Below are 13,201 nucleotides of genomic sequence, written 5' to 3'. Positions count from 1 at the left end.
CAATCACATTACGATCGCCGGAGCGATGAAAAAGCCGTGAGTAAAAATACTTTCTTCATAGCAAAGATACTTGGCGCAGTCGCAGTGCGAATATTGCGCATGCGCACTAAGCGGAATTTCACTGCGATGCGATGAAAAATACCGAGCGAACGACTCGGAATGAGGGCCATTTTTTTTAAATCTTTATTTCAAATCTGCTCATCTTGTTCCCGCTGCACTAGTTCTTCTGTGTTTCTTCTCTTACCCATTACTGATTCTTCTATAATGTAACACCGCTGTAATTAGCCGAATGAACCTTTCCCTCCTTTTTTAGATAAGCTAGGAATTGGTTAACGACCAGCACTTTGGTTAATGACCAGCACTTTTCAGGTCTGTATTAGCTCAGACACAGGGGAAGACTGCTGGGAAATGGAACCAGCGTTGGGACTACTCCTCCCTATGTGCACATTGCGGCTTTGGCAAATGCGCTGACACAAAACATCACGCCACTGCGTCCGCAATCGACACTGCGTCCACCTCTGTATTAGGCCCAATGAAACATGAACCTGAATTACCAAGTTTATCAATGATGATGGTTAAACAGCGTCTGAGGAAATAAAGGGTTAATCTCCCTCCGGCGGGAATGTGAGGGGACGGCTTTTTATTCCTCATCACCTGAGATAATGGCTTCTCCTGTCACAGCCATTACTGCGCCATTAGCCCAGCGCTGTATCCTGTGTCTCTATGACTGGGTTGCATCATTTTGCACTTTTTCGGAATTGTTCTTTTCCACACTATTAGCGATTGTTCCAGCCGGTGTCTCATTAATCATCCTGCCAATGAGGCGGCCGTGTGATCTGCTTTCCACTGTTCTCTGTGACCTCAGCCATCCAGGGAACGGCAGGGCCTGATCCAGCTAATTATGGGACATTGCCATCCTGGGGATCGCACAGGCAGAGCCCGCACATTGCTGCAGGGAGACAGCGGTGCTGACCGTGGACATTCTCTGGCTGACCGATATACCTGACAAGCAAAACGTAACGCCTGTCCATTACCTACATAGCGGAGGCCGCCACTGTGCGGGGTGATCCAATGTTTCTGACGGGTCAGACTAACAAGTCTCTAGGGACTACCGGCACCACTGGGGGACAAGGAACTCTGACATGGGGGTCATTCCGAGTTGATCGCTCGCTAGCTATTTTTTGCAGCGCTGCAATCAGATAGTCGCTGCCTACAGGGGAGTGTATTTTAGCTTTGCAAGTGTGCGATCGCATGTGCAGCCGAGCGGTACAAAAAAGTTTTGTGCAGTTTCTGAGTAGGTCAGAACTTACTCAGCCGCTGCGATCACTTCAGCCTGTCCGGGACCGGAACTGACCTCAGACATCCGCCCTGCAAACGCTTGGACACGCCTGCGTTTATCCAACCACTCCCAGAAAATGGTCAGTTGCCACCCACAAACACCTTCTTCCTGTCAATCTCCTTGTGATCGGCTGTGCGAATGGGTTCTTCATTAAATCCATCGTTCATCAACGATCCGCTTTGTATCCGTACGACACACCTGCGCATTGCGGTGCATACGCATGCGCAGTTTTGTCGAGTTTTGACCTGATCACAGCGCTGCAAAAAATAGCTAGCGTACGATCAGATCGGAATGACCCCCTATACTTCTTATGCTGTGCTGTATGCTATATATACCGTTTAACAGTAGGCTGCAACTCTGGCCTGAACTAGCCAAAAAGTATGGAGGCAAAATCGCACACGTGACATGGCGTGTCGGATTACGCATGTGCAGTGGGCAGAATCTTGGGTTTAAGTTGACACTTTAAATTGAAACAAAAATGTAAAAATATAAAAGTAACTATAAAAAGTTTTTTTTTTTTTTAATCATCCCCTAATTTTTTTCTGGAAAAGGTGCATTATTTAATTATGTAAAAAATTTTTATTTTTCATGTAGCATTTTTTAATTTAGTGTTTATGAATATACCTCACAGTCTGCTCTCTCTATATTTTCATATATAGCTTAAGGGCCCTACACCCTGGGCGATACAATCGACCATCGATATAAATCCCCCAACGATACTATCGATGGTCGATTATGCCTACACACTGGACGATATCGATGGGCAATTTGGACGGTATGAGAGTACAGGCATCTATATCGTCCAAATCGACTGACACGTATCAACGATGATCGATACACATCGTTCATCGTTGAAGCATCCATACTGAAAGATATGAACGATTTATTGTTTATTTATGAACGATATCGTTCATATCTTTCAGAGAAATCGACCAGTGTGTAGGGCCCTTTAGATTCAGTCGAGGGGGAAAAACGAGTTTGATTGCGGCCTTATCTGAGCCACGCCCACTTATTGTGCTTAGAAGCATAAGAAGAAACAGAAAACAACAAAGTGGCTGTGTAGTGTTATACAGTACGGAGGGCAAAGATGGACAATCATAAAGACAAGTTTCCCTTACACAGGGGGCCTGCACGCATTCGTAGCTGATGATACGAACAGCTGAGACGCCCATGGATAAAAGAGGGTACACCTTGAACATCGGCTGCGCATCAGCATGCTATAGAACAGAGGTTCTCAAACTCGGTCCTCGTGGGCCCACACAGTGCATGTTTTGCAGGTAACCCAGCAGGTGCACAGGTGTATTAATTACTCACTGACACATTTTAAAAGGTCCACAGGTTGAGCTAATTATTTCACTTGTGATTCTGTGAGGAGACCTGCAAAACATGCACCGTGTGGGGTCCTGAGGACCGAGTTTGAGAACCTCTGCTATAGAACATCTGCTACAGACTATGCTCTCAGATAAGACCCCAGTGCCACTCCAACTGCATATTAATTCAAAGTGTAACACTAGGGCAGGCCCAGAGAATGTCCCTGACAGGCCTGCATTTTTCCAGCTACCTGTTCCCTTCCGCAAACACTGACTACCTGCCACTCGTTATGAGAGCATAGATGTATTGGCGCCTGTGTGACTGTGCAGAACGGCTTTGGCGTATGAAATCATCACTTCACTGCATCTGCAATCACCCTCGGAATCGGGGCCATTGTGAGTGATAGCCTAGACTGTCTCAGATGTTCCACAGTGCGCCAATGTGCGCTCTGTGGGGCTACTTCAGTATGGATCGCGGTTTCCTGATTATCTGGAAACTGAGCAGGCGCTGGACCCATTCTGCCCATGTGCAGAGCAGATCCTAGATAATAGATATATATGAGATGATAGATAGATAGACAGATACGAGTCTTGAGATGATAGATAGATAGATAGATAGATAGATAGATAGATAGATAGATAGATAGATAGATAGATAGATAGATAGATAGATAGATAATTAGATGGATAATAGATATATATGATATGATTGATAGATAGATAGATAGATAGATAGATAGATAGATAGATAGATAGATAGATAGGCAATAGATATTAGATAGATAATATATACTGTATATGAAATAGATATTAGATAGTTAGATAGATATATATATATATTTTTAGCTTAATGTAACCATATAATAATGCCAAGACAGCTAGAACCAGGATACAAAAGAACACTGAATGTGGCTCGCATTTTTCCAATAGCCTCTGCCTGATTGACAGGCAGAGACGTTCGCTGTTGCTGGAAATGGGGGCGTGTCACCCCCGATTTCCGGGAGTGGCGAGGCTAATGGGCCCTACACACTTGGCGATGTTACTGAAAGATATGAACGATCTCGATCATTAATGAACGAGATACCGTTCATATCTTTGAGTGTGGAGTCACCAGCGATGAACGATGCGCGGCCCCGCGCTCGTTCATCGCTGGTGCCCCGTCGGCTGTGCATGCAGGCCAATATGGACGATCTCGTTCATATTTGCCTGCACTTCTATGGAGCCGGGTGACGGGGGGAGTGAAGAAACTTCTCTCCCCCCGTCACTGCCCCCTGCCGCCGGGTCGCCCGTCGGCCGTATCGGCCGTCGGGCAGCTCGGCGGCGGATCTGCCAGTGTGTAGGGCCCATAAGCTCTGCACCTTGGATGCAGATTTGTTGGCCTCGCAAGGCTCCCTGCGACGGGCAACCTGAATAAGCTGGGGCTTACTCAGCTGGAAGTCTGCGGGGAACATTGCGACCATCGGTCACAATGTTGATCCAAGGCTGCGATGCGGTCGCAGTGCTGGGATTGCAAATCTGCGTTAGCATAGTTCACATTTGCAAAGCTGTCTGCGAGCAGCTTTATAAATGCGATCCACGCTGAATGAGGACCAGTGCTCAGAATGTTCCGTCTTTTGTACGAATGCGGCAGATGTCAGACGCCCTTCGTGGGTGTCTCTGAGCGCAAGGCTTCAGCTAAGCCATTACCATAGCTTCTCAATTACCTTGTGTCCAAAATCACAGCTGCGTGCGCCTGCCGGCCATTCGTCCCGCTGAGCACCGGGTATGCCTATAATCTTAATGTAATGTATTTTATACATATTTGTCTGCATTTACAGTGTTCTTTTGTATCCTGGTTCTAGCTGTCTTGGCATTATTATATGGTTACATTAAGCTAAAAATATATATATATATATATATCTAACTATCTAATATCTATTTCATATACAGTATATATTATCTATCTAATATCTATTGCCTATCTATCTATCTATCTATCTATCTATCTATCTATCTATCTATCTATCTATCTATCTATCTATCATATCATATATATCTATTATCCATCTAATTATCTATCATTCTATCTATCTATCTATCTATCTATCTATCTATCTATCTATCTATCTATCTATCTATCTATCTATCTATCATCTCAAGACTCGTATCTGTCTATCTATCTATCATCTCATATATATCTATTATCTATCTCATATATATCTATTATCTATCTATCTCTCTATCTATCATCTCATGTATATCTTTTATCTATCTAATGGCTATCTATTGCCTGTCTATCTATCTATCTATCTATCTATCTATCTATCTATCTATCTATCTATCTATCTAATCATCTCATATATATCTATTATCCATCTATTTATCTATCTATCTAATATTATCTATCATCTCAAGACTCGTATCTATCTATCTATCTATCTATCTATCTATCTATCTATCTATCTATTATCTATCTCATATCTATCTATCTATCTATCTATCTATCTATCTATCTATCTATCTATCTATCTATCTATCTATCTATCTATCTATCTATCTATCTATCTATCAATCATCTAATGTATATTTTTTATCTATCTAATAGCTATCTATCTATCTATCTATCTATCTATCTATCTATCTATCTATCTATCTATCTATCTATCTATCATCTCAAGACTCGTATCTATCTATCTATCTATCTATCTATCTATCTATCTATCTATCTATCTAGTCATATATATCTATTATCTATATCTATCTCATATCTATCTATCTATCATCTCATACATATCTATTATCTATCAAATAGCTATCTATTGCATATCTATCTATCATCTATCTATCTATCTATCTATCTATCTATCTATCTATCTATCTATCTATCTATCTATCTATCATGTCATATATATCTATTATCGATCTTATATATATATTATCTATCTATCTATCTATCTATCTATCTATCTATCTATCTATCTATCTATCTATCTGTCTGTTTGTGGCTTTAGTGTTCAGTGTGAGTTATTGGTTCTCCTTACTTCTTTTTCTCATCTGGAACGTCTGTGCCGTCATCCTCCATCCGGGTCTGGAGCTCCTGCATGACTTTGCTCAAGGTTCCGTAGAATTCCCTGTTGTCCTCCCTGATTCCTTTGTTATGCTCGGTGATGACCTCCTGGTACCCCAGCTCCTGCACATCAGCATTCACCGTGTATTTCAGGCTGTGCAGCACCCGGCCGCTGTCCTGCAGCAGGTTCCGCAGGTACTGCGCATCCTCCTTCACACTCTGGGCGGTGGCTCTCTGCGCGCAGGACTCCTGAGGAGGGGTGATGAATGTCAGCTGGCATTTCTGGGTGTCTTGGGGGTGATGCTGGGGCTCTTTCGGTTGGTCTTGAAGGGTGTCCTTAATATAGCCCGACCCTAAATCGGCCAGGGCTTCATCTCCACTTTGGCCTGCGCTGAGTGAGATAGCTAGCCACAGCTCCAGCAGAGCATGCAGCACCACAGACCGCAACATCATGCTCTGCAAATGAAACACAAGGGCAAACATCAGTGTTACTCAGGGTCACTCGTTACCACATTGTCATCTATCTTTTCTGCAGATGAAGCAGACTTTAGTTTCTTACCAAGTGAAGCGCTATGTAGCAGCTGTCATAGATGTGCGTGCTAATTAATTTTAAGAGGAAACAGTCTTATTGGCTGCTATTGATCAATCAGGATGGAAATTGAATTGCTGCAATGAAATGGCTCCATCTGTGCATTTTGCCTCCGCATGTTATACAGAACACTCCACAATTATAATACTGTGATCTATAGGATCTACTGTATATATATATATATATATATATATATATATATATATATATATTAGTGCTGGGCAAGATAACGCGTTATTAACGCGTTAACGCCATAAGGCAATAACGGCGTTAATACTGTTAACGCCGTTAACGCTGCTGCGCCGGAAGCAGTAGCGGAAGAAGCCGCCGGAAGCAGTAATTCATCTGACCCCCTTGATGGAGAAGCCGCTGGATGCCACCGGAGAAGAGGAAGCCATCGGATGCCGCCGGAAATGAGGTTTCCGCCAGCCGCCATAACCTCTTGAGACTGAGACATCTTCACAATATCTCTGTGAGTACTGGTTTTTATACAGAGCCCTAGCAAAGGCATAGGATTCCCTTATAGCTGCTCTTTAGCATTTAGTTTTTAGTTAGATAGGTAGCGATTAACTTAGAAGTTCTAACTAAGTTACCCAGCTCCGGCCAGCGCGCGCTACGGGATCCCACTCACCCAGTCCCACCGCGGCGCAGCTCCCGCTTGTGTTCTAAGTTAGAAGACAAGCGGGAGCTGCGTTGCGGTGGGACTGGGTGAGTGGGATCCCGTAGCGCGCGCTGGCTGTAGCGGGGTAACTTAGTTACGCGCGGCTGAGGAGAAACCTCGGTCGCGTGGGTTGCAGCGTGCAAGGCAGCCCTTCTCTTCTTCGGCGGGCGCCGCTGTGGGACTGGATGAGAATGGTCCCGCAGCGTGCGTGCTGGCCGGCGCGCAAGTATCAGAGACAGCGCAGGAAGCACTTCTCACCGGCGGCTATTCACTGGTTCTATCAACGCCGCTGTGGGACTGGATGTGACGGGTTTATGTACATTGGGGCTGATATTGCTTATATTAACAGGAGAGTTAGTGGATGGGATTGGAAGTTTGGGCCTCCTTCGGTCATTAAGGTCTCCCTGCTGAGCTATTATACTCCCTTTTATTGCTGGGGTGCCTAATCTGCTATAAAAAAAAATACAGTTTTTTTTTTTTTTTATTAATTTTATTTTATTTATTTAAAAATGTTTTCACAGAAAATGGAGGAAGGAACCGAAATCTTACATGGACATTTTCATTTTAAATCTCTACCAGATGGCACAGTTATTTGTAAACACTGCAAAGCTGAATTTTCTTATCACCGGAGTACTTCGAGTCTGAAGTATCACTTAAATGCAATACACACCGTTGATGCCAGCAACTCACCCACTCAAACAAACAGCGGAGGGAAGCTTCGGCAGACTACATTGGATACAGCGTATGGGAGAAGTATAGATAAACAAAAGCAAGAAAAGCTAACAAATAACATAGCGAAGTGGATAGCTACAAACTGCAGGACAATCAGTATTGTGGAAGATGTCGGTCTGAGGAACGTTCTTAGGATCGCAACGAATGACAGCACGTATGAGCCTCCCTCAAGACGCACCATCACAAGAAGAATACATGACTTGTATGAAAAGGAGAGGACTACAAAAGCGATGGCGTTACAATGTGTACCACATGTTGCTCTCACTGGAGATTACTGGACATCGCTGGGTAACCATAATTACCTCGGAGTTACAGTGTATTATATTGATGAACACTGGGAGCTACATTCACATGCTCTGACTGTAATGAAAACAGAAGAGAGACATTTTGCTGAAACGTGCGCTGAACATTTTATTCATGTTGCACAGAAGTGGAACATTTCAGATAAAGTCGGCACACTTAGCACAGATAGTGCAAGAAATATGATTGCTGCTGCAAGACACCTGCCTTTTGAACATGTCCCCTGCACTGCGCACAGTCTCCAGCGTTCTGTCACAGTATCTCTGCAGAACAGTGCGTTTGACAATGTCCTGGCCAAATGCAGAAACATTGTAGGCCACTTTAAACACAGTCCAGCAAGTGCTGCAGAATTACAAAAACAACAATTTCAACATAGACAAAATAAGGAGTCGCTTATACAAGATATTCCAACCAGATGGAATTCGACTCTGGACATGATAAAAAGTGTCTGTAGAAATGAACAGCCACTGAGGGATGTCCTCACCACACACAACACCAAGATTGCCATGCCAACTACAGCTGAAATGGACAAACTGCAGAGGTTGGAAACGCTACTGGAGCCCTGCAGGTATATTTTACATACTTCATATATTTCATTTTTCCACTGTCCTGTCTGTAAAAAATATAGCATGAATGGGATGTAGTTAGGTAGGTTTAGGCACTTAGTGGTGGTGGGTAGGAAGCAGGGAGGGTTAGGGTTAGTAGGGAGCAGGGAGGGTTAGGGTTAGTAGGGAGCAGGGATGGTTAGGGTTTGGCTGCATGGAGGGAGGGTTAGGGTTAGTAGGGAGCAGGGAGGGTAAGGGTTAGTAGGGAGCAGGAAGGGTTAGTATGGAGCAGGGAGGGTTAGTAGGGAGCAGGGAGGGTTAGGGTTAGTAGGGAGCAGGGAGGGTTAGGGTTTGGATGCATGGAGGGAGAGTTAGGGTTAGGCAGCACCAGCGGACTTTTAGGGTTAGGCACTATGCAGGGAGGGTTAAGGGTAGGGAGGGTTAGTATACTTACCGGGGACTTTTGGGTATCTGGATTCCAGGATGCCGCTGTCGGTCTTCTGACCACCAGCATTCTCCCGTACCCAAAATAATGGGTTTGATTTTTTTTACTGTTGCAGGTATGTGACTGAACTTCTGGGAGGAGAAAAGTATGTTTCATGCTCTGTGGTTCTGCCTGCTTTTTGCCATCTCTCTCGGGTCATGGAGAGTTCAGATGATGACCCAGCCTACGTGGTCAAATTTAAGTCTACATTCAGAACAGACCTGGAGACACGCAAAGAAAATGCCAACATTGCATATCTGAAGATTGCTACCGCATTGGACCCTAGATTCAAGGACCTCAAGTGTATACCCAGAGCTGAGAGGGGTGAGGTGTGGGCCTTAGTCACCAACTTACTAAAGGAACAGAGGTTTGTTGCAGAGAAACCTGTGGAAGCAACAACATCAGAGCCACCAAATAAAAAGTTAGCCCTATCAGAGTCTGATTCTGAACAGGAGGAAGATTCAGTTGAGAACAGTGTGCGTCGATTCAGAGCGGAGCCCACCATCAGTACAGAGTCCTGTCCATTAGAGTGGTGGTCCAAACATGCAGGTTCACACAGCAGGCTGGCCTCCATTGCACAGAAGTACTTGGCCACACCTGCAACATCAGTACCCTGTGAAAGGTTGTTTTCTCTTGCTGGTCATATTGTACAGAAGAAGAGAGTTTCTTTATCATCTGAAAATGTAAATAACCTTGTGTGTCTTAGCAACTGGCTTGGTGCAGAGCAGTAAATAGGTTACACACCTAAAATATATCTGTCCAATCTGGTGGGAACAAAAATCTGGGTAAGAAAACAGATTTAGATTCTCAGAAAACATATTTTATTTTTTATTTTAATTTTTAACGTTTTTTAAATGCTACTATGTTAAGGGAAAACTGCAAACCAAATGTGTTTGCAGTGTTGTTTAATGTTATTGCACTGTTGTTCATATAGAAGTACTAAAAGTGCGCAATACACCACTTTTGAATTCATTATTGACTTTAGTCGGCTAACAATACGATTAATCGCTATTAATCGCATGAAATCCTGCGATTAATTGCGATTAAAAATTTTAATCGTTGCCCAGCACTAATATATATATATATATATATATATATATATATATCTATCTCCGACATGTGCAGACAGTGTGCCCACATACTGTAAGTGCAGCCTAAAGTTGGATTAAGAGAATCAGGGCCTGGGATATATGGACCTGTGTTTAAGGCGGAACTGATTTGACCCACTTGGCGCTTACCCTAAGAGTCAATGTTGCTCTATCAGCAATGCACATGGTCCTCTGGGGAGAAATTGTGTCTTCTGATCGATGTCTCACCACAAGGAGAGCCAGAGCCTCTGTATATGACCCTCATTCATATGTGTCCCAGGTGCAGCCTAGTTCCTGCAGCTGCCACTTCTATTCTTATCACACATACACAGACCTGCTGAGCGGGAGGCTCCGTATTACTGCAGAGGAATCATTGTCGTATCCGCGCACAGATTTCCTGACATATGAATGCTACCATTGAGAATTACAGTTATTGCACCTACGTATGACGATTTGTCTGAGTTTGAGCTGTTGCACTCCCAGTGAGAGTGTCTCAGCCCGATGTGATCGACGGAGGAGAAGGGACTGCCAGGGAGACATCAGGAAGTTGACATCTCACCGATCCACAGCCAGTTATCAGTGCCGGCTGGGGTCTGCCTGCGCCCATCTGCTGTGTCGTATATCTGAGGCCTCATGAGGCAAGAGGGATATAAGATTTATATCTCTCTGTATCTAAAACATGATAATATTTCTGTTGAAATGGAATGCATTACTGCATAGACTCCATGTTGCTTCTTCTCCAGGGAAGCTTCATTCTCTGTACCAAGATGGCCACTGAGGTTACTACTGAGCATGTGAAAAGCCATCTTGGGACTGTGTGAGAGTGCCACAGTAGGTGGAAGAAGTCTTCCATTTAGCTCCAGTGAGATCTGTAATTACTTGCTGTATTACCAGTGTGTATAACAGTGAGTACGGTGTACCTGTATCTTCAATAAAACCCATCCACTGACTAAGTAACTTGGTTGTCGGCAGTTGTAAGACATCCGCTGGTGTGTACAGACACTCTGCTACATCCTCACACCTGTACACACCTATTCCCAACAATTTCTACAGTATTTTACTGAGTGACGTTACATCAGAGGTCAGACTGTTTCTTGTGTCATCTGTGGAGACCAGCACCCACCACACTGCACTCCTGTGGTCCCTAGATAATGCCATTTGTCAGCAGAAATGCCACATAGAAGGGGAAATGGGAAGAGCGGGGTGCCCAAGGTCGTCAGGATTATGACCATAGCAGACTGATCCACCCAAAATATTCTGCTGTCAGAAGCAATCGGTGTGATAAAGAAACTGCTTTTCTGTCCAGTAGTAATCACTGCCTCCAGGGACGGAGCTGTTGGACTGAGCGTGAAGGGTCTACTAAGGTTCTGAGAATGGAAGAATCCATACACAGCTCCAGGTGATCCAACCTAACCACTGAACAGGATTCCCATACTGACCCAAGGGAATCATTTTTCATAATGATAATCCCTTCCAAAGCAGGAAAGCATCAGTCAGTTAACACTATCCGTCAGTGGGAAGGACCCCTGGAAGCTGCCCAATCCCCCAAGCAATTTAATTGCTAATTTCATACATACTGTAGAAGGTGACAGAGGACTGTCTGCCAGGCATCTGTAGTGATGTATCAAATATAGTTATCTCTGGCAGTTTCTTCTCTAGGAACGCAGACCAGTCACAGTTGGAGAAATGTTTCTGGATGATGAGTGAACCCATCTGTAAAATAAAGCTGTATTGTTTTGTGCTACTCACATATACAGGTGATTTCATCAAATGACCAATGTCATTGTACAGGAAACAGAGTGAGACCCAACAATGTGACACAGAGACGGACAAGAGAGATGGACTGATACCGAGATGGGGAGAGAGGTGGACTGATATCGAGATGGGGAGAGAGGTGGACTGATACCAAGATGGGGAGAGAGGTGGACTGATAACGAGATGGGGAGAGAGGTGGACTGATACCGAGATGGGGAGAGAGATGGACTGATACAGAGATGGGGAGAGAGGTGGACTGATACTGAGATGGGAAGAGAGGTGGACTGATACCGAGATGGGAAGAGAGGTGGACTGATACCGAGATGGGGAGAGAGATGGACTGATACAGAGATGGGGAGAGAGGTGGACTGATACCGAGATGGGAAGAGAGGTGGACTGATACCGAGATGGGGAGAGAGGTGGACTGATACTGAGATGGGGAGAGAGGTGGACTGATACTGAGCTGGGAAGAGAGGTGGACTGATACCGAGATGGGGAGAGAGGTGGACTGATACCGAGATGGGGAGAGAGGTGGACTGATACCGAGATGGGGAGAGAGGTGGACTGATACCGAGACGGGGAGAGAGGTGGACTGATACCAAGATGGGGAAAGAGATGGACTGATACAGAGATGGGGAGAGAGATGGACTGATACCGAGATGGGGAGAGAGGTGGACTGATACCGAGATGGGGAGAGAGGTGGACTGATACCAAGATGGGGAGAGAGATGGACTGATACCGAGGTGGGGAGAGAGATGGACTGATACCGAGATGGAGAGAGAGGTGGACTGATACCGAGATGGGAAGAGAGGTGGACTGATACCGAGATGGGGAGAGAGGTGGACTGATACCGAGATGGGGAGAGAGATGGACTGATACCGAGATGGGGAGAGAGGTGGACTGATACCGAGATGGGAAGAGAGGTGGACTGATACCGAGATGGGAAGAGAGGTGGACTGATACCGAGATGGGAAGAGAGATGGACTGATACCGAGATGGGGAGAGAGGTGGACTGATACCGAGATGGGGAGAGAGATGGACTGATAACAAGATAGGGCGAGAGATGGACTGATACAGGGATGGGGAGAGAGATGGACTGATACCAAGATGGGGAAACAGGGGGACTAATACCGGTATGGGGAGATAGATAAACTGATACCGGGATTGGAAAAAACGTGGACTGATATCGAGATGGGGAGAGAGATGGACTGATATCGAGATGGGGAGAGAGATGGACAGATATCGAGATGGGGAGAAAGGTGAACTGATACAGAGGAGAGAGAGATAAGCTGATACCGAGATGTGAAGAGAGATGAACTGATACAGGGATGGGGAGAGAGATGGACTGATAC

The 13,201-nt window shown here is 44.8% G+C and overlaps 1 protein-coding gene across 1 annotated transcript in view; it reads right to left on the bottom strand.

The window, feature by feature from the left end:
• LOC134908846 (uncharacterized) overlaps positions 1 to 13,201 on the bottom strand; it is a 121,912-nt gene that overhangs the window by 5,193 nt on the left and 103,518 nt on the right. The window contains exon 2 of the mRNA XM_063915026.1: positions 5,670 to 6,151. Within this exon, the coding sequence (XP_063771096.1) occupies positions 5,670 to 6,148 (479 nt within the window). The 5' untranslated portion in view covers positions 6,149 to 6,151. The remainder of the gene's footprint in view (positions 1 to 5,669; positions 6,152 to 13,201) is intronic.

The sequence above is a fragment of the Pseudophryne corroboree genome, chromosome 4, assembly GCF_028390025.1.
Source record: "Pseudophryne corroboree isolate aPseCor3 chromosome 4, aPseCor3.hap2, whole genome shotgun sequence".
Lineage (NCBI taxonomy): Eukaryota > Metazoa > Chordata > Amphibia > Anura > Myobatrachidae > Pseudophryne > Pseudophryne corroboree.
The sequence above is the reverse complement of the archived record's forward strand: the minus strand, read 5'-3'. Positions and strand labels throughout refer to the sequence as shown.